Here is a 23,140-nt window from a genome sequence, read left to right as displayed (position 1 = left end):
AGGAAGATAGTATTTTCCAAAGTCAAATAAACAAGGATTCAGACTCAGGGAATGCTGGCCCCAAAGCCTCAGCTCCTTATACTACCCTTGTCTTGTTGTAAAGCCCAAGTTTGTTCAGTTAATCTCTATGCATTGATCAGAAAATACCCGTGTGAAATAGAGGTAACAGTAAAACAGAGGAAAGACGGGAAAATTAATGTTAAGCTTGTGAAGTTACATCATGGGAATGGTGACAAATGTAATGCAGCTGTATTGGCTCAGAGGATAACAGCCATGCTGCTCTGTGCTCAGATCTGTCTGAGGCCATAAATAAAATTACATTAATGATTGCAGTATGGTGGGAGACCACCCAAGAAATCATAGTTGATATAGGAAACAGCAACTGTGGCTCCTAAGTGAGCACTATGGCTTCTTGAATCAGTGCTGAACCATTACTCAAGGGGCATATGAAGCCTGCTCTGTCCATGGAAGATGTGAAACTCAACAGCTGACCCAACCACTTGTCACTGTTGATGATCCTATAAATTTCTCTCAAGACAGGAACTCTATGTTCTCATTCAAAACCAAGTGAATATTTCCTGTTTGTTGACCTACAACTCCAGGGGTGCTAAGTCATGAGTTTAGAAATATTCCTTTACTCCCCTTTGCTTCAAAGGTTACTATAGTCCTTTTACACAGTCAGAGGGAATGTCTGCATATTTCCTTTTTGCAGATACACTAGCCTTTCCCTTTTTTCATGCCACCTCTGTGCTTTTACTTTTTCTCCCATCTGTTTACCAATGGTAACTTGAATATTAGAATCAGAATGGTAGTGGTACAAAGAAAGTGGAAAGCACACTGGTTATGAAGCGCAGAGATCTGGTGCAAATCACACCTCTGCGTCTTATTAGCAGAATGAACTTAGATAATATGTTTAACCTCTCAAAGCCTTATTTTCCCATCTATGAAGTGGGGATAATACTGACTGCCTCCTTTGGTTGCCTTGAGCATTGAATGTATGTGTTTCTAGAACAAAAATTGAATACAGTAAGTGTTAACTGAATCTGTCCCAGTTCCCTGCCCCCCATGTAAGCAAAGGCACATCTCCAGAGACCCAAGAGGCTGCCCTTTTCAAGGTGAATATTTACAACTTCTCCTTAAATGTATCCATCTTAGTGTTTCATTCTCTTTATGAGCCAGGAGTTGTCTTACATCTTGCAATGTTCTTAACATGCATATAATACTGTCTTTGAAAAGGGAGCCCCCAATGACCTCAACCAGTGAGGAAACCTCTGAGCTTTTCTCCCTTTGTGGTTACTAGACAACACATTCTGCCTGAGAGTTGAGACCCAAAAGTACACAGGTCAACTAGGGAATCAAAAATAGTGATTCCTAAGCTCCTCTCAGAGAATTTGATTCAGTCAGTCTGGGGTGTACTCTGAATCCTGGATGTTTCCAAGGCTCCCCAGTTGGGGAGGACATACCTCCCTCAGGGCTACATTCAGACCATTGACTGCAGCTCTACCAAGAAAAGGGAGCCTAAAGGAGAAAACCACTGGGGCCACGAAAGTGCCTCATCTGGGAGGGAAGCTCCCTTGTGCCTGCCCCAGAATGCCAGACTGTTTTCTCTATAACCTTTTCTCATCAACCTTTCATTTTTAAGCCATTCTTCATTCTCCTGCGCAGTTCAAAATAATGAATATACTGGTAGTAATCCTCTTGTTTATGAGTGTTCATTTGACAAGATTAATTATAGGAATAGCACTTAGCTTACCCTGTTGTGTCTTTCTGCTTTAACATCTGTGTCATTCCTTTGCATATAGTTGCACCTGGGCAGGTGCCTTCTCTTCAATATTCCCCATACCTTTGTTTGTGCTTCCAGCAGAGAATCCTTGAAGGATGAAGGCACTCGGAAAGTTGTAAGAGGATAAAAAACCCAACTGTCTTCCCTGGACCTGTGGACTAAATGTGTCCCTGATAAGTTACACCTGAGGAAGGGATGAAAGCAGAATAGAAAGAAATGTATAGAATTTGAATATCAAGGGTTTAAAAGCCAATGTTCTATAATGACCTTGGCAGTCCCTACACCTGTGGCCTCATTTTAGTCATTCATCTATAAAGGCATTATGCTCAGTTATAGGTCCCTGATTCTATATACCATTAGTAAAATAATGTTGAACACATGCTCACAAAATACATGTTTACTATTTGACAATTATGTGTGTACAATGTTCATATATAAATATATATATATATATATATATATATATATATAGTCTTTCTAGGGCCACACCCACGGCATATAGAGGTTCCCAGGCTAGGGGTCAAATCGGAGTTATAGCCGCCAGCCTACACCAGAGCCACAGCAACGCAGGATCTGAGCCACGTCTGTGACCTACACCACAGCTCACAGCAACACCGGATCCTTAACCCACTGAGTGAGGCCAGGGATCAAACCCATGTTCTCATGGATGCTAGTTGGGTTCATTAACCACTGAGCCACAACGGGAACTCCAATGTTCTAATATATTGTGTTCTAAAACATACATAAAAACATAAATAAAAAGTCTTAAGTTGAACCAAGCAATATTATAAAATGTTTCAGTGTTCAATAGAACAAAATACTTCCTGCAATGTGTTTGAAGAAGTTTCCTTCTCTTGGAGGAGGAAATCCTCATTTAACAGTTTGCAAAGTACAGGTTGAAGGTTGGATCTATGCTACATTTATTTCAATATTGGAATTTAATTACAATCTCAGCCTCATGTCTGAAAAGGGCAAAATACATACCAAGATGTTTAAGAAATAAAGAATACGTTGTAGTAGGTATCGATCTATATTTCAAATAGTTTTTAGGATTTCCCAATTTAGAAATCAGCTTCCTATCAGATTTCTTTTTTATTACTCAATGAATTTATTACATTTATAGTTGTACAATGATCATCACAATCCAATTTTATAGTATTTCCATCCCACAACCACAGTGCATCCCCCACCCCCCAAACTGTCTCCTTGGAGACCATAAGTTTTTCAATGTCTGTGAGTCTGCATCTGTTCTGCAAAGAAGTTCCGTCTGTCCTTTTTTCAGATTCCACATGTCAGTGAAAGCATTGGATGTTGGTGTCTCATTGTATGACAGACTTCACTAGCATGATAATTTCTAAGTCCATCCATGTTGCAAAAAATGCTGGTATTTCGTTCTTTTTAATGGCTGAGTAATATTCCATTGTGTATATGTACCACCTCTTCTGGATCCACTCCTCTGTCGATGGACATTTAGGTTGTTTCCATGTCTTGGCTATTGTAAATAGTGCTGCAATGAACATTGGAGTACATATGTCTTTGCTAGTCATGGTTTTCTCTGGATAGATGCCCAGGAATGGGATTGCTGGATCAAATGGTAGTTCTATTTTTAGTTTCCTGAGGCATCTCCATACTATTTTCCACAGTGGTTTCACCAATTTACACTCCCACCAACAGTGTAACAGGATACCTTTTTCTCCACCCCTTCTCCAGCATTTATTGTTTGTAGACTTTTGGATGATGGCCATTCTGGCTGGTGTAAGGTGGTACCTCATAGTGGTTTTGATTTGCATTTCTCTAATAATGAGTGATGTTGAACATCTTTTCATGTATTTTTGGCCATCTGTATATCTTCTTTGGAGAATTGTCTGTTTAGATCTTCTGCCCATTTTTTGATGGGGTTGTTTGTTTTTTTTGGTATGGAGCTGCAGAAGGTGTTTATAAATTTTGGAGATTAATCCCTTGGCAGTCGTTTCACTTACAAAGATTTTCTCCCATTCTGTGGGTTGTCTTTTTGTGTTGTTTAGAGTTTCCTTTGCTGTGCAGAAACTTTTAAGTTTAATTAGATCCCATTTGTTTATTTTTGTTTTTACTGTCATTACTCTAAGAGGTAGATCTGAGAAGATGTTGCTGTCATTTATGTCAGAGAGTGTTTGGCCTATGTTTTCTTCTAAGAGTTTTATAGTATATGGTCTTATATCTAGGTATTTTATCCATTTTGAGTTTATTTTTGTGTATGGTGTTAGGGAGTATTTTAATTTCATTCTTTTACATGTGGCTGTCCAGTTTCCCTGGCACCACTTATTGAAAGGGCTGTCTTTCCTCCATTGTATATTTTTGCCTCCTTTGTAATAGATTAGTTGGCTATAGGTGCATGGGTTAATTCTGGGCTTACTGTCCTGTTCCACTGATCTATATTTCTGTCTTTGTGCCAGTCCCATCAGTTTTGATGATTGTTGCTTTGTAGTATAGTCTGAAGTCCGGGAGCCTGATTCTTCCAGCTCCATTTTTCTTTTTCAGGCTATCTTTGGCTATTCTGGGTCTTTCGTGCTTCCAAAAAAACTTTAAAATATTTGTTTGAGTTCTGTGAAACATGTCTGTGGTACTTTGGTAGGGATTGCATTGAATCTGTAGATTCCCTTGGGTAGTATAGTCATTTTGATAATATTAACTCTTCCAATCCAAGAGCATGGTATATCTTTCCATCTATTTGTGTCATCTTTGATTTCTTTCATCAGTGGCTTATAGTATTTAGAGTACAGGTCTTTTGTCTCTTTAGGTAGGTTTACTCCTAGGCATTTTACTCTTTTGGATGCAATGGTAAATGGGATTGCTTCCCTAATTTCTCTTTCTGATCTTTCATTGTTAGTATATAGAAATGCAGTTGATTTCTGTATATTAATTTTGTATCCTGTGAGTTTGTTCCTTTCAGATTTGATCAGAGCTCTTCTATGGTTTAGAAAAGCATCAGCTCAGCCATTTCCTGATTGTTGACTGGCATTATTCAAATTACTTTTAATAATTTCTTTTCTTTTGTTTTTGTTTGGTTTTCTTGTTTGTTTGTTTTTGGTTTTTTTTTTTTTTGCTTCTTAGGGCTGCACCCACGGCATATGGAAGTTCCCATGCCAGGGATCGAATCAGAGCTGGATCTGTGGGCCTACACCACAACCACAGCAATGCAGGATCAGAGCTGCATCTATGACCTACAACACAGCTCACAGCAATGCCAGATCCCTTAACTCACTGAGCAAAGCCAGAGATCAAAACCACAACCTCATGGTTACCAGTCGTGTTCATTTCCACTGTGCCCACAATGGGAACTCCTAATAAGAGATTTCTTTACATGAATATTTTCAAGTCATTTGTTTGTTGCATCATGATTAGCTAAATCAGTTTAATCTATTTGTCCATTAAATCAGCCATGTAGAACCTGTTTAAAAAAAAAAATAGCGCTCTGCTATGTTGAGAGAAAAGGTACTACTAACCAACCTGGCAAACTGTGCCTGCCCACCCTTCCTGAAGAATTCCTCCCATTCCATATGTGACATATGACTCTGACAGAGGCTGAATGAAGGCTCCATGTGACTCTCCATATTCAGTATTAGTAAACCTTAATTTCTATGTTAGGGAAATAGCACATATTAAGAAAACTTTAGCGTGTTTTCATTCCCAGTGGATCATCTTGCATGGTCCATTTTGAAGACAGTAACCTGATAACCTTTTGGTCCTATTGGTGATTATGTAGCCTCTGATTCTTCTTAATTTCAAATACCTCTGCTGCCAGTATTCACAGCCTGCTTTTGACAATAGTCAAATAGTCATTTCTGTCTGGGGCATCCTGACATATCCTACAGCATCTCTTCCCAGACCTGTCTTTTCACAAATGCACATCCCCTTTCTTCTGATAGCCATAAAAAAAGATTCTGGAAATATATAAAATATTACCCTACCTGCCAAGAGTCAATGAGTATATGGTTCAACATGGCAGTGATTCACCACAATTTTAGCACCCTACTATGTGTAAGAAGGAAGCTCGATTTAAAAAACAAAAAACATACAAAAACCACAACTTCAAGAACGTTTGAGAGCATGTAAGAGTTTAATGCTTGTGCAAACTTTCACTTTATTCAGGCAAATTTAGACCCAATCTGTCTGTACTTTCATTTTGTTTTCAATTTCCTAGGTAGCTGATTGTACACCTATATACCTATTTGCTGCCATCTAGTGTAATAAAATTAGTTGGTTGTGCATGGAATTCTGAACTCATTACATGGTTGAATGTTAGTACTTAAAATCTTCATTTTGGTTTCTTACATTTCAAAATGCCTCATCAAGTGACCTGTTTTTTCTTATCACTGGGATCCTGGACATGGTCTCAATATTGTCACATCAAGCTTAATTGACTCTCTATAAATGTGACACTTTGAAATTTGGTAGGACCTTAGAGGTTGGTAGATGTGAAGTAAAATTCATTATAATCATCATTAAGAGGTCATTAGTGACCATGATTTTTACTTCATGGAGGCACATGGCCTGGCTTCTTACCAGATTTGTGACCTTGGCCAATTCATTTCTTTCTTTTTTTAATGACATCATCTCCTCCATCTACAAAATGAAATGGTGGGCCCAGCTGATTGTCAAGGTCTCTTCCAGCTCTAACTTGTAACTGCATATAAACTCTTTTCTACGTGGAATTGCCAAAGTCATGTTTCCAGAATCCTCTATTATGTCTGAAACAAATGTTACCTCTCTAACTCTTCAATACATTCATCTGTCTTTTGGCTTATCGTTAGAAGTGAGTGGATCCTGACTCAGAAGAGAGAAAGAGACAAACATGGACCATGACTCTATGCCCTGTATTCTTGAGAGTTGCCCAAGAGAATGTTGTCCACCATTGGATAAGCATATATTCACCAACAGGCACCTAACCAGGCCTCTCTTAACTCACAATGGCAATTTTTAAATATAATTCTTGTTATAAGTGATCAACTTCCTAAACTGAATCCCCACTTCTTCTCTCTCCTTTTCAGATCAGAACTTTTCTATGAAGGATCCTAGGTCGATTTTAACTCATGCTGGTCTTCCTCCCTTTCTCTACACAGTTCAATAGAGCTACTCCAGTATATCCCAAAATGTTTTTCTATTCCAGTATATCCTAAAGTGTTTTATTTTCTGATCATTTAATATGTGTGAAATCTTATTTCCCCAACTAGAGTGAAAACTTCACAGAGGCAGGGACTATTGTTAGTTTCACTTGTCCATGAGGGGATCTGTCACTGCTGTTTAGGGATACATATGGTTCTGATTATGAGGATGTTTTTCCTATTTGCTTTATACAAATGAGGGTAAAAGGTGATGTACAAGACCTTCTCAAACCAAGTGTAGGACCATTAATCTCTAAGCTCTAGTCTCTGCAGGCTATCTAACAGTTCATAGAAGCTGATAAATCTCTGAGCCTAATGCCAAAAAAAAACAACCTTACCATAAACAGAAAACCCCAGATAAAACTGAAAGAGGCAGTGCAGCATATGAGGGAGCAGAGCCCCTAATCTAAACCTTTCTCTCCTACTTTATTTCCTCTAAAACACACCCATCCCTGTTTTTAGTCCTAGATCTTTAGTGGGTAGGGGCAGTATGGAGCAACTGTATAGGTCTTTTGCTTTCATCTCACATGTGGGAAAGCTGGGGCTTAGAAACATACAGTATTTCTAGCAAGTTGCACATCTGAGATTCAAACCTAAAGCCACCTGGCCTTTAAGCCTGTGCCCTTTCTACTATTCCATACTGCCCCTGTTCAGATTAGAGGCTCTGCCCAGGAAGGATAGGTTGGGTCACCTGCTGAGCTGCCCTTGAGTGTCTATGAACTAGATGAAAACTCTGAGCTTTCTCAAGAGAATGGGCCAGAGAGAATGGATTCCTTGAAATAGGGGTTAGCTCTATACCTTGATTTATACAATTTGCCAATTTAGCAACTTTTTTTAGGTCCTTCATGATTAAGCCTGATATATTTTCTGAATTCTTCTTTTTTCATTAAATTTTTTTCCTTTGAAATCAGTTCTACCATCTAAACCAGTACTGTCAAGTAGAAATGTAATGAGATTACAAACTACGTATGCAATTTTAAATTTTTTAGTAGCCACATGAAAAAAATAACAGGTAAAATTAATCTTGACAATATCTTATTTTAGCCCAATATAGTCAAAATATTCTTTCAGCATGTAATAAATCTAATAAAAACATTATTGAGATAATTTACAGTATTTTTTCATAATCTTCAAAATCCAGAGTATATTTTACATTTACAGCAAATCTTGGGATGCTGAATTTTCAGGGAAATGAAATTCAGTCCTACTGAAACAAAGTTAGAGTTAAGGAAAAATATTTTGCACGGCTCTTTTACATTTAAATTTAATTAAAATTGAATAAAATTAAAAATTCAGTGTCTTGGTCACATTACTGTATGTTAAGCTCAATGGCCACCTGGTGCTACTAGCACTGCCATCTTGGATGACACAGAGCTAAATCCTTGCCCCTCAGAATGTGGTCACCAGAAGCAGCATCAACAGCATCTAGGAACTTGTCAAAATGCAAAATGGAGTTCCCTTTGTGGCTCAGCAGACTAAGGACCCAATGTTGTTTCTGTGAGGATGCAGGTTCAATCCCTGGCCTCGCTCAGTGAGTTAAGGATCCAACATTGCTGCAAGCTGCAGTGTAGGTCACAGATCCAGCTTGGATCTGGTGTTGCCCTGGCTTTGGTGTAGGCCTCAGCTACAATTCCAATTTGACCCCTAGCCCAGGAAATTCCATATGCCGTAAAAAGAAAAAATAAAGTGCAAAATCTCAGGCCCTACCTACTGAATCTGCATTCTAACAAGATTCCCAGGTGACACCTATACATATTAAAATTTGAAAAGCATCTATCTAAAAAAACAGATCTCTAAAACAAAGAGCTCCAGAGTGAATAAATGAAGAACTATGAGTGCTTAGGAAATTTGCTGCAGGAGCAATGCCAGGGCTTGGTATGTTGTATTCCATGGAGAAGTTGTAGTTTCCCACAGAGGCAGCCGTGGCTGTTCCACTGTGTGCACTGACACAGAGCCATCCTGGAGCCTGGAGCTGGCTCTGCTCCCAGGATCTATGGCACAGAAATAACACTAACTTCCATGACTCCCACAGTGAAGGCAGCTGCACTCTCAACACCGTATATGCTTGAAAGTGCAACTTTAGAACCCCCAAAACACAGCTGTGAGCATATGTTTCTGCTCCACACAGTGGAATTTAAGTCTGGACCTTCTTGGGAAACCCCAGATCACCCACAAGAGGGGCTTTTGCTGTCCACCACACTGCCACCCCTGAGAGCCAACACAGACACACTCAACATCCTTATATGCAGATTAATCCAGTTCCCCCCACCACTCCACCCCCCACTGAAAATTTAAGGCATGCTGTTTGCCTTACTAGTCTTTATTTGATTTGTTTTTCAAAGGCATTTGAGGGGCCTTTCAATATATTTACTTAGGGAATTCACTGTGCTAATCCAACATAGAAGCTCTTTGTTCTAATTCAGTGGTTTTCAAACCTAGTTGCACTCAGCTCCTGGGGCATTTTAAAAAGCACCAATACCCAGGCATCTCCTTCCCCCCCCCCCCACTCTATCCATTGAGAGTAGTGTAAATTTTTTAAATATAATTGACATATAACATTGTACAAGCATTGCCCAATCTATTAAATTAGATCTCCAGGTATTTTGTTAAAGATACCCAGGTGATTCTGATGTGCAGTCTAGTTGAGAACAACTGGTCCACTTTGAAAGAGCCCTTAGCTGGCAGTCAGGTGCTTTCCTGAAGTCAATGCCTCTCAATCAATATTTAATGTGCAGAGGATAACCTGGGAACTTGTTAGCATGCAGCTGCTGATTCAGCAGTTGTGAGGGTAAATAAACCTAACTTTGTGTACAGATGTGTCCTTAGTGGCATTTGGTTGGTGATCACCATCAGAGTTTTTCTATCTCAGCAAATCAAGCTAAGTTAATCGCTCTCTCCTACTCCTCTTTGAAGCCTTCCTCTCTCTCCACACTCAGAGCTTAGTAATCACAACTTCCTTTGTTTCCCTAAAGCAGCTATAATCTTTATTTTTAACTCCCTTTTATTGCTGGCTACTCCTCACATGCCCACGTATTATTTCCTGTACTACTTACAGCTCTTCAAAGGTAGAAGCCATGTATCATTATTTTTATAATTCCCACAACATCCAAAAGACTGCCTTGCCCATAATAGGTGCTGCATAAATGCTTCTTGATGAACTGAAACACAGAAGGTCTTGTAAAGTCTCTTAAAAATCCAAAGGACTTAAAAGTGCAAATTTATTCATTGAGCAGAAAAAAAGTTCATATAGGCAAGGGGGTAGAGGAGATTGAGGATTTTGATTTTTAGGGTGTTTTCATTCTGGAGACATTTAAATTTTGGAGACCTATTTTTATAATGTAATGGCTTTAGTTTTTGTTGGGAAAAAGGCATTATTGACATTTTAGAGCAGATAATTCTTTGCTGTGGGGACTATGCATTGTAGTCTGTTTCACAGCATCACTGGCCTCTACCTGCTAATTTCCAGTGTCACCCCTCCCCAGTCATGACAATTGCAAATGTCTTCAGCAAATGTCTGTTGGGAAGGAAACTCATCCCTGGCTGAGAACCCTTGGTTTAGAAGAATGAAGTTTGACATAGCTGCCTTACTGCAGCAATAAATACCTTTAAAAATTACATACGCGCACACACACACGCAAAAATGGCAAGCTACTTTCCTGAGAAGTATGTATATTTATAGAAAAAAATGTTCTGTCTTTCTGCATTTTGGAAGCTGTGGCTGTGTATACCATATTTATCTTTGCATTTGTCGTATTGGTCATTCTTTTATAGAAATAGAAATACATATGTGAAACATTTTAAAAATCTGAATGTAGGCTTAAGAACCCAAACTTGTGGTGGGAGTAATTGTACCAAGCAAGAGCTTGTATACAAAGCAAAATTTATTACGAAAGAAGGCCCAAGCTGATTCTCTCTCAAGGAGTGGGCCCAGCTTCTTTGTGTAAACTATCTGTCCGGTGTGCCATGATCCTTGGACTGCATATACTCTTTCAGCAAGTGATGATGTTAAGCTGAAGCCTGGCACACAAACAGGTGTCCACTGATTGTTTCGCAAATGAAAAAGTGAATGAATGAATGTCGAATGTGGCTGTAAATCCTAAAGCTAAAAAGCTTTGGTGTGCTCGTTACAAAAGACCCTGTTTCATTGCATTTGAACCCTCAAAACCTTGGAAATGAAATTACACAGAAGACTGTATCATCATCGGTGAGAATAAAAAGGCCTCGACAAAATTACAAGACAGGGAAAACAAAGTCTCATTCATCAGTTTGTTTCTTCTGGCGATAGAAGGCTCCCCTGAGACTTCAGGAGGTTCATATTTTTCAGTGACAGAGACTTGACTTTGGCACAACATTGCTATACTTTAGGCTTGGATTAGAATATTCCCACATGTACTTTTTCCTCCCATTTCTGGCAGAGAACTTGCATGTGAGAACCAGACTAGAGGCTGCAGTAGTGGGGACAAGCAGAATGCCTTCTGGGCTCAGAAGGGAAAGGATGATAGAAACATATCCAGTTTTTGAATGCTGCTGTCCTTTAAAATCACTAGGAAGCTTTTAAAAATCTAACATTTAGGTAACTAAATTGATGATTCCAAAAATTACCAATTAAAATAGAATCTCATAGGATAGAACTCAGGCTCAGAGGTTTTTCTAATTCCCCAGGAGATTCCAGCATACACTATGTTAATTCTGACACTAGCTCCTCTGCCAGCTACCAGTTTTCAGGAATTTGGATGAGAACCTATCTACAAAACAGAGATAGACTCACAGACATAGAGGACAGACTCGAGGTTGCCAAGGGGGAGGGGAGACGGAGTGGGATGGACTGGGAGTTTAGGATTAGTAGATGCAAACTATTAGATTTAGAATAGATAAACAATAAGGTCCTACTGTATAGCACAAGGAAATATATCCAGTCTCTTGGGATAGATCATGATGGAAGATAACATAAAAAAAAATAATGTGGAGATAGGTAGGTAGGTAGATAGATAAAGATATATATGACAGGACCACTTTGCTGTCTGTACAGCCGAAATTGATACAACATTGTAAATCAACTATAATTTTTTTTTTTTGGTCTTTTTAGGGCCACACCTTTGACATATGGAAGTTCCCAGGCTAAAGGTCGAATCAGAGTTGCAGCTGCTGGCCTAGGCCACAGCCACAGCAATGCGGGATCCGAGCCACATCTGCAACCTACACCACAGCTCACAGCAATGCTGGATCCTTAATCCACTGAGCGAGTCCAGGGATAGAACCCACATCCTCATGGATGCTAGTCAGGTTCGTTAACCGCTGAACCATGATGGAAATCCAACTATACTTTAATTTTTAAAAATGTAAAACAAAACAAAAAGAACCTCATTCACACGTGCTTCAGCTAAGTTTCACTTAGGACATTTTCATATGACTGAGGGATCCATTGGTGTCCTTTGTGCAGTGAGTTACAATCCCTGTTTCTGTGATAGTGGCATGCCTAAATTAATGATAGGAGTTTTTTGTGGTTTTTTTTTTTTTCTTTTTGTCTTTTTAGGGCCACACCCACAGCATATGGAGGTTCCCAGGCTAGGGGTCCAGTTGGAGCTGTTGCTTCCGGCCTACGCCACAGCAACGCCAGATCCGAGCCGTGTCTGTGACCTACACCACAGCTCACGGCAACGCCAAATCCTTAACCTACTAAGCGAGGCCAGGGATCAAACCCACAACCTCATGGTTCCTAGTCAGACTTGTTTCTCCTGTGCCACGGTGGGAACTCTGATGGAGATTTTTAAATTGAAAGAAAAATGTCCAATAGGTGATAAGAAATAAAAACTAAAGTATATGTAGTAAATTTTAGTGTTAAGTATAATTTCCTGCTTTATAGTTTTTAGATAGATGTTCTTACTGAGATAAAATTCACGCGATGTAAAATTTGCCATTTTAACCATTTTAGAGTAATTGTATTCCCAATGTTGTACAACTATCACCACTGTCTAATTCAAGAACATTTCCATCACTTCAGTATAAAACCTGTGCTTATTACTAGTGACTCCCATTTCCCTTCCCCCTCATTCCCTGGCAACTGTATATCTTCTTTCTGTCTTTAAGGATTTACCTATTCTGGACATTTTATTTAAATGGAATAATATGTGGCCTTTTGTGTCTGGCTTTTTTCACTTAGCAAATGCTTTTCAAGGTTCACCTGTGTGGTAGCACATCCCAGTATTTTATTTCCTTTAATGGCCGAAGCATCTTCTCTTACATGATTATACCACATTTTGTTTATTATCCTCTCATCAGTTGATGAACACTTGGGTTGTTTCTACTCTTATTAGTATGAATAATGCAGCTATGAACATACTTGTGCAAGCTTTTATGTGAACATGTTTTCAATTCTCTTGGGTACCTACCTAGGAGTGGAATTACTGGGTCATGTGGTAACTCTGTGTTTAACTTCTGAGGAACTGCTAAACTGTTTTTCTACAGTGGTTGTACCAGTTTATATTTGTACTGAAGGTTCCAATTATTCTACAAGCTCTTGCTTTATTTTTTAATTTTTTGACTACGCTATCTAGGAACTGAACCAAACTGAAAATAAATTTTACTGAACTTAGTGCTAATTGTTTCTTTGAAATCTCAAAACCATGCTATACAGAATACACATTTTAAAAATAATGTTGGGTTATGGGATGGAAATCCTGTGAAATTGGATTGTTATGATCATTATATAACTACAGATGTGATAAATTCATTTGAGTAATTTAAAAAAAAAAAAAGACTTGGAGTTCCCGTCATGGCTCAGTGGTTAACGAATCCGACTAGGAACCATGAGGTTTCGGGTTCGGTCCCTGCCCTTGCTCAGTGGGTTAACGATCCGGCGTTGCTGTGAGCTGTGGTGTAGGTTGCAGACACGGCTCGGATCCCGCGTTGCTGTGGCTCTGGTGTAGGCCGGTGGCTACAGCTCCTATTGGACCCCTAGCCTGGGAACCTCCATATGCCGCGGGAGCGGCCCAAGAAATAGCAACAACAACAACAACAAAAAAGACAAAAGACAAAAAAAAAGACTTAAAAAATAATAATAATGATGGGAGTTCCTGTCATGGCTCAGTGGCAACGAACCTGACTGTTATCCATGAGGATGTAGGTTTGATCCCTGGCCTCACTTGGTGGGTCAAGGATCCGGTGTTCCCATTAGCTGTGCTGTAGGTTGCAGATGCAGCTCGGATCTGGTGTTGCTGTGATGTAGGCCAGCAAGTGCAGCTCCGATTTGACCCCTAGCCTGGGAACTTCCATATGCCACAGGTGCCACCCTAAAAAGACAATAATAATAATAAAACAATGGCAATTCTGTGTCCTAAGTCAATTATCCTGCAAAGCAGTAAGTATGTGTCTTTGAGGTGATGTTCCTATTTCCATCTTCCTACAGGCTACCCTGGTGGAACTTGGTGTTGCTGGAGCTGCCTTTGTATATCCCCCTCTCTAGTCAGAGAAAACAATACCAGCAAAAAGCCCCTACCTTTCCACCAAAGAAGCCCTCTTATTATTCATCATAGTTTTAAGAAAACTGATGGGAGAAAAGAGAAAATCTTAGGTCAAGTAGAGAAGTATATAATCATTCTATCCAAGATAATTAAGTAATACAAAAGCACTTAGTAAGCCATGCACCAGATAAATGCTATGGAAAAGAGGGTAAAGAGGAGAAAGATGATGGATTAATGCCCTGGAATGTTCAAAGTTGGTATTAGGTTCAACTGCAACTATTTAAGAAGGGAAGTAAGTATATTTTATAATGAAAATGTTCAATGAAAACTAAATGATGAAACAAGTTTTGCCGAAAAGATACATGTTTACATGCCAGCGGTATAGCATGCACAGCTCTGTTTCCTGACATTGCCCCCCCCTCCCCGACCCCAACACACACACACACACATGAACTATCCATAGAGGCTGCATCAATTTAAATTCCTTGCCAGACCACATGTGGTGCAAATTCTTTTTCAAGACCTTGCAAAGTTCACTTGATTTGATATCCATCTTAAAGTAACTGAACATATTCACTAAGCCTTTATTTTATTCAACCTTAACCTTGTTTTAAATGCACCAAGAATCCATTTTTCAAAGCATACTAGAGTTTAATTTAAAATAATAAAAGAGAAAGAAATGAACAGTTCAGCAGAGATCTTGTGAACTCTTGTTCTCAAATCCAAGCCAAGAAGCGCCTAAGCAGAAGATTTTACAGCTGTGCCTTTCTCAACTCCACAGAGAATCATAAAGGAAATCGAGTGTGAAGGTGAATTCCTTACATTCAGTATTGTCCAATACAAAATACTTTATTGAATTCTTTGCCAATTTCCAACATTAATTGAAAGCTCTTTTTGCCAATAGCCTATATGAATGGCTGAGTAGCTGCAGTTTCATACTACATTGCAGTTCCATAGGTTATAAAAAAAAAAAAAACCTATCAAGTCTTTTAAACATGTGCTCTTTGACACTACATTATAAGGCAGTTAGTTCCTTTTGACAGTAGCTTGACAATAGTGATCAACCAGGAAGTTTACGGATTTCTTCTATCATATTTGACAAGCCAGCATCCATCAAGGACAAGACCTTTAGTGAAAGAGGGTGTAAGAGGCTCTAAAGTGGAAGAATCACTGAATTCCTGAAGCTCTTCAAATAGAAGTGTTTTGGAAATCACAAGTGTACTCTATAGGAGATTGCATGACCTCAAAGCAGGGCTTCAAAAGGGAGGACTCCCGTACGCTGGGCCAGGGGTTCTTTCCCCTCAACCTAAGTGTTTACAAGCACCGTGCAAATATCAGCACCCCTCAGTCCAGAACCTGGTCTCCAGGAAGCCCCAGCAAATATTTAGGCTGAATTTCCTTTACAAAAAATAAAAGGTAATGTTTTAGAAATACAGTTCAACCACCTTGCCTATTCCAGTTATTTATGAAATTCATTTATCTATTCTCTAAAATTCTTTTCTTTAGTATGGGTCTTTGTGAGTTTTAATTATTAACCACATGAAGGACTATTGTTTTGTTTTCTTTGGTCTCCTTTCCTTTTTTTTTTTTCTTTGTTTCTTTTTAAGGCCACACCTGCAGTATATGGAAGTTCCCAGACTAGGGGTTGAATCCAAGCTGCACCTGCCAGCCTACACCACAGCCACAGCAATGCCAGCTCCAAGCCATATCTGCAACCTACACCACAGCTTGGTGGCAATGCCAGATACTTAACCCACTGAGCAAGGCCAGGGATCAAACTTGTATCCTCATGGGTACTAGTCGGGTTCTTGACCCACTGAGCCACAATAGGAACTCCTTTCTTTATGGTTTGTCTGCACTGCCCAACTCAAAAGGAAATTCTCAACCGGTTGTGTTCAGAGGGCACGGTTGTCTCTTCTCAAGATGTTAAGGCCCCAGCCTCTGTCCAGGGGTGATAACAAGTGTCCAGAACTGTTGACAGGGTATGGGCCACAGGACAGGGTGCAGTGGAGACTGTACACTGAAGAGCAGAGGGCCAAGAGCCAGAAGGTTTTCCTTTCCCTTCAAAGATTCCCTTCCTTCCAACCTTCCCCTCCCACTTCAACTGCTCCTCTTCTACCACCAACCCCCCAGCCCACCTTGGGAACTTATACGTGATTTCATTTGGTTTTTGTTCTTGCTCTGTCAGGAGTAGAGGACAGAAAACACATCTGCTAAGAGAACAGAGTGTAAGAAGGCAGATGCCTGTTTCAATATGTAACAGCTGCCTGCCGTCCTCCCTTGTGTACTGCCGGGGAAGACCGGCTTCCTCCAAGGACAGAGCCACCTGGCAGGGAAGGAGCCCCAGCCAATCCAACGGGAAAATCAGCCATGGTTCACTGTCAAAGGTGTTGAGCTGCGACCAGCAGGGCCTCCCAGCCCCTCTGACTCTGTCTCTCCATCATCGTAGGTTTGAACGCAACATCATTCCACAGACTTTTAAAAACCTGAATTTAGTAAAAAGTTCTCTTCAAGCTTTCTCAGTCATAATTTCAGCAGCAATACCAGTTCAGCTTATTCTTAATTCCCATCACCTGCTATGGTCCATCAGAAAATTAGGCAGGTTTTAGCCTTTAGATAAATCCTTTTACACATATATTTAGAATATCTCTTAGTTCTCCAAGCATTCACCATGAACCATTATTGTACTCTTTTGAGGTCATAATCAATATTCATATCCTTCCCACATCCTCCAGAACTTGGCTAACCACCATTTACACCAAGTGTCCGTCTTCATCTGTAGCTCTGCTAGAACCAGTCAGAAAACTTAATAACGTGGAAAGCCAACTTTTCAGTGCCTACACATAACTTTATTTCTCTCCAGCAGTGGCTCTCAACCTGGCCTACATGTCGCAAGCAACACCCAGGCTGCACCCCTGACAGACTGAGTCAAGTCTCTGGGAGTAAACCAAGCCATCAGTGCTCTTTGAAGCTCCTCAGTTGATTCTGATGTGTGGTCACAGTTAGGAAACGCTGCTCTTAGAGCTTGCCAGGCTACCTGTTTCTGGGAGTTAAGAGTACATCTGAACTTGTCATCTTTCCTTTCTGGGAAGTTTTTGATAAGCAAGAGAGAATTGTCTAACAAAATTGCTACTATTTTTCACTAGCGCTGAGTATAGACAAAATCACACGGGTTTGTGTTTTAATCCCATCTTTGCAACAGTGGTATAAACACAGGCAACTCAACTTCTCTCAACTCCAGTGTCCCCCATTTCTAAGTGGAAATACTAACCCCCTTCTAGAGCTGTTGTGAGTATTAAAGGAGATAATACATGTAAAGTGTGCATAATGTAATATGCAACACAATGTGTGTAACATGGTAATAATAAGAACAAACATATAACTACAAGTCAGAATCCTCCTCTTCAAAATGAAGGCTCCAAAGAATAAAAATAAATCCCAAATCTGTTGTCGGGATTTTTGAATGCGGATCCGTGTTAATACTAACATTTCTTCAGAACACAGGACCATTTATGTTGAAACACTCATTTCTCTTAGAATTAACTTAGGGCAAAAAGTGGTTTATCTTGTTAATTACAATGTTCTTTTAAGAGATGCTGTAAATGGATAGTGTACTACACTGTCTTAGGTTTAGGCTAAAAAAAAAATCACGAGAGTAAGAAGCCTTTGCTAGTTTAGAAATGACTCTCTGTGTGTGGCTTATCAGAGGGGACCTCCAAGTGTACAGTAACCATTTGTTGTCTTCATAGGGAAACACAAAAAAAGTTTCTACTGAGATTTTCAGATGTAATCGAAGGGTACTCATTTTAAGGTTAGGGCCAGTACCTCTCTGACTTGGAAAACCTCAGCATGACTCTAAGGAGCTGGACTTTAGTAATGTTGGGTGTCTTCAGCCACAATGGTAATAACTGAAGCAGGAGGTGCCTGAGAGAGAAGCAGCCAGCTATACTACAGTTCTGGCCTCCAAAAGAGAAGTTACCCACCTTCCCACACTCACTGTGATATGTTTTTATTGTGATAAGAAAAGTGGTTTATGTCCATCTTAAACATGGCTTTGAAGTTCTCATGTATTGGATTTATTTATCCTACATCAACAGCATTCAGATATTTACTATGGTTAATATTATTCCCTATCCCTATCCTTCCTCCAAATTAATCCATCAGCTGGGTCCTCTGCTTCAGATTCTCTCACAAGACTGCAGTCAAAGTACCAGCCAGGGGAATTCCCTTTGTGGCACAGTGGGAACAAATCTGACTGGGATCCATGAGGATGTGCGTTCGATCCTTGGCCTCACTCAGTGGGTCAGGGATCCAGTGTCACCATGAGCTGTGGTGTAGGTCACAGACATGGCTCGAATCCCTAATTGCTGTGGCTGTAGCTCCAATTCGACCCATAGCCTGGGAACTTCCATATGTCATGGGTGCAGCCTTAAAAAGAAAGAGAAAAAAAAAGTGCCAACCCAGGGCCATGGTCTCATCCAAAGTACGAACTGGGGAAGGATCAGCTTCTGTGCTCACCTAATGCGGTTGATTCCCAGGATTCAGTTCCTGGAGGGGTATTAGACTGAGGGCCTCACCTTCTTGCTGGGTGGGAGCCAGAAGCCACCCTCAATGCTTTGCCATGTGGTTCTCACTAGCATGGCAGCTTTGCCTCAGCAAAACCAGCCAGAGACGAAGTCAGCTAGCAAGATGGAAGTCACAATCTTTTGTAACCTAATCACAGATGTGACACCCCTTCAGTGCTGTCAGATTCCATAGGTTTGAGGCAAGTTAACTCAAGTGGAGGAAAAGAGTTCAGGTTGTGGTAACAGGAGACAGGGATCCTGGAGGCCATCTGAGAGGCTGTCTGCTATAGCACCTAACAGTACATACCCAGCCAGAAAAGAAAGAAGGAAGGAAGGGGAGAAAGAGGGTGCAAGGAATGAGAAAGAAAGGAAAGTAGGCAATGGAAGATACAAAAAAAGACACAAAAGTAGTTTTGCTGCACTGTGCCTATCTCAGAGCACGTACCTCACACGTTAGCACTGCAACCATGAATTTCCTATTTCTTACTTAGAATGGACATTATTATGGAGCTTTCTATACATCTGGAGTTAAAAGGAAACAGAATACTAAGTTTAAGCAAGCAAAAACATGCTTTAAATTCTTTTTTTTAAGTTTTTCCCCTTCATGTTTCAAGTTTTCCGGCTGGGTTTATGATTCTTGCCATTATGTGGCAGGTTTATTGCACAGGGAATATAGGAATCTGGATGGTGTTTGCATTTGGTATTCTCTGGTGGGTTTGGCTCAAATGCCAAAATTAATTTTGATCCTGTACATTGTTATTAATGATTGTATGGGTCACTTAATTGTAACAGTGAAGTTGTAAAGTCCCTTGGATCTCATCTATTCCAGCCTCTCTATTAAGGAAACTGAGGTCCAAAAGGCTTAGGAAGTTCAAGACTAAATAGTATCAGATCCAAGACTAGCTCACAAATCTCTCAGTTTGAAATCCAGCATCTTTCCTCTTCTTATATTCTATGCAGAATAAGAGTCAGAATGAGCAGTACTCTCCTCAGCCCTACAGGCACTAAAACATGTTAGTTGTAGTTTAAATATGGTTTATTTAGCACTGATTTTCTGGAAGGATCTAAAAATAACATGTTCAGTACTTAAGTTGATAGAAAAAGGAAGTTTTCCAGGAATGCTATGTGTAGGAGGTGCTTGCCTCACAAAACACAGCTTTTCCATTTGCAGTGGATCCCGCAGGCTCCTCGCTTCTGTGCTCTGCGAGGGGTTCATAAACGCTGACCACCATCTCCAACATGGCCACAGAAGGCAGAAGAACAAGGACAATTGGTATAAAAACATGGGTTTTGTGTCAGACCTGTCAGCTGCACGTGCATAGCTGCAGATTTCATAGATGCAGGGGAGTTTTGGCTAACAACCTAGGAGTCTCCCTCCACTTCTCAAATTAGAACTGACACAGAGATAAACATAATTTGCTTAGTTTCTCTATTTAATGAGACTACTGTCTGAATCTTTTAAAGGAATGCCAACATTAGTGACTTTTTATCAAAAACCTATAAAAACAGGAAAGGCCTGTGGAGGATGCTGTGGTCCCCAGGCCACATCCCTGTGGTCAACCTGATGCCAATGCAGCCATCTGTGCTGAGGCAGCTGCCACCACGCACATGGCTGGGCACACTTCAGATGCTACCTAAGTTTCTCTGAAGTCAGACGAGGACCCTCAGCCTGTGCGCAGGTGCAGCCTAGAAGGTCATGGGCATTAACACCCTCCGGGGCAGCCCTCAGCCACTGAGAGATGAGAATTGGTGGATTAACGCCCTGCTCTCCGGCCCTTGTCAAGGAGCCCAGGAAGGCACTCTTCGCCGCTTCTCAGAGGGGCCTCTGTGGGGCTGGGCCCCAGTCAGCCACCATGGGGACCAGCTGAATAGTACACACATTTTTAGCTGTTCTCTCTATCCATCCCGCTCACCCTCCAAATAAACTGCCTGTACCAAATCCTCATCTCCAGTACTGGTTTCTTAAATAGGCCCTAAGAAATAATGTTGGGAATAAAGACACAATGGTTTGTTCCTGGAATTAAGGGCCGACAGAGGAATGATTGACAAGAACCGCTCTGAAGCTGTGACCCAGAAAAACATTTCTAGAAGTGGTTGTTCTTCACCACGGTAAATATGTGTTTCATTAGGACCATCCATCACCCTCCTGATCTCATGCCTTGCCTTTTCTTTTTATTCGGCAGATTCTTCTGGAAAGCCTAAATTCACCAAGTGCCGTTCACCTGAACTAGAGACTTTTTCATGCCACTGGACAGATGGGGTCCGTCACGGTTTACAGAGCCCTGGATCCATACAGCTGTTCTATATTAGAAGGTACAGCCTTCATGCCTTTCTGACTTTTCTCTCCATGAATTTTCTGATTAAAATGTACTGAGTCATATGCAATAGTAGGAACGGAAATGATTTATTTTGATGATCTAAGTGTATTCATTCATTTATTCAAAAAATATTAATGAAGCCCTTATTGTCTGTTGCACACTATTTTGGGCACTGGAGATACAGCAATGATTACAAAAAGATAAGGTCTCTGGTCTCCTGGAGATTTGTTCCCAGTGGGGGAAGACAGATAATAACATTTTTTTTTAATTAAATGTCAGCTGGTAATATGGGTTATTAAGAAAAGTAAAGCCAAAGAGGATAAGGAGTATTAGCACTGTGTGAATATATGTGTGTGCATGAGAGTATCTAAGGGTGAGCATGTGAGCATAAGTGAACACATTTGTGAGTGCATGAATGTGCGTGAGTGTATAAAAGTGTGGGTGTAAGTGTGAATATGCATGAATGTGGGAAAGTAGGTGAATGTGCATGAGTAGCTTTGTGTGGGAATGTGTGAAAGGGTGGGGGAATGTGTGGTTGTGAATGAGTGTGTGTGTGTGTGTGTAAATGTGCATGAGCATATGGGAGAGTGAACCCATGAAAGTGAGTGTGCATGAGTGTATATCAGGAGCTCAGGTGAGATCTTAAATGAGGAGGTCAGAGGAGGCCTCCCCATGGTGGATTACAGCAAAGACATAAATGAGGTGAGAGAGGCCATGTGAATATCTGGGGACAAGAGTGTTCAGACAGAGGAAATCGCAAGTGCAAAGGCCCTGAGGCCAATGGGGCGAGTTTGAGGAACGCAGGAGATCAGCATGGGTGGGAGGCAGGGAGAGTGATAGGGTAAGAAGTCAGAAGGCTAGCAGCCAGATCTTGCAGGCTCGTCTTTCTCTGTGGTGGGAAGCCATAAGGATTTTTTGAAAAGATGTGTGTTTTAAAAGACTGTTTGGTTCCTATGTAGAAAATAGACTGGGTTCCTGTTAGTTACATTCAATAAGGGACTATGATACTTCTCTATTCCATTTTTACTGGTTGTCCTATAAAATAACAGTGGAAGAGTGAAACAAAGCTCTCTCAACACAATCACCAACTAATGTGTTTCTTTCTTTCCCGTCACCTGCCATGGTTTCCATCTGTTTACTCTTATGTCATACATTTTTTGCTTTTTAAAATTTTAGGCTCAAAAACTCTATCATCTCCTCTTTTCCACCCAAACCCCAGAGAAGGCCTAAGCCAAGATACATGATTAGTGGAGACCCCTTACCCTAGGCAGGTGGTGGTCACCAGTCCAAGGATGGCGCTGCCTGCCATGCAGAGGAGCAGGGAAGGGAAAGCAAGAGGCAGCAGGCATTTAAGGCCATGAGCTCAGGGCCATTCATCCTGCATTTCAGCCTGGTCAGTCCCTCGCTCAGAGTAATGCCAGGCAGATTAGTCAGTCTGCCCACAATTCAGCCACCTCATTTGCAACGTGGAGATAACAGACTTTGCTACTTGGCTTCTTGTGAGGATTTTTATTAACTAATGCATGAAAAAAAACTTATCACGGTGCTTGGTGCATAGTAAGTACTTAATAAATGGTAGCTGCTCTTCTGGTTATTGGTAGTGTGGTAATAATTTAAAATAATAATAGTAATATAGAATTCCAATTCCTGGGCTACAAAAGCAATTTTTGATTCTTTACTGCTTATGATTATTGGTATGCTGTAAGGCCTTTTTTTTTTTTTTAAAGCAGAGCTGGGTGCCTAATTTGCAAATATACTTTGAGTCAGCAGCCAGGACTAACTTTACTCACCTTTCCGGGGTGCAAGAGGTCTCTTGGATGTAACCCAAAGGGCACACAAAGATGAGATGGTTGGGCACCAAGTGCTTTCCCTC

The 23,140-nt window shown here is 40.5% G+C and overlaps 1 protein-coding gene across 7 annotated transcripts in view; it reads left to right on the top strand.

The window, feature by feature from the left end:
- The window catches only part of GHR (growth hormone receptor), a 291,988-nt gene that overhangs the window by 230,765 nt on the left and 38,083 nt on the right, over window positions 1-23,140 (top strand). For all 7 annotated transcript variants that reach the window (XM_047766341.1, XM_047766349.1, XM_047766385.1 and 4 more), the window contains one exon: window positions 21,133-21,262. In XM_047766341.1, the coding sequence (XP_047622297.1) occupies window positions 21,133-21,262 (130 nt within the window). The remainder of the gene's footprint in view (window positions 1-21,132; window positions 21,263-23,140) is intronic.

This window comes from Phacochoerus africanus, chromosome 1 (genome assembly GCF_016906955.1).
Source record: "Phacochoerus africanus isolate WHEZ1 chromosome 1, ROS_Pafr_v1, whole genome shotgun sequence".
NCBI classification, from domain to species: Eukaryota; Metazoa; Chordata; class Mammalia; order Artiodactyla; family Suidae; genus Phacochoerus; species Phacochoerus africanus.
This window is presented reverse-complemented; position numbering and strand designations above follow the sequence as displayed.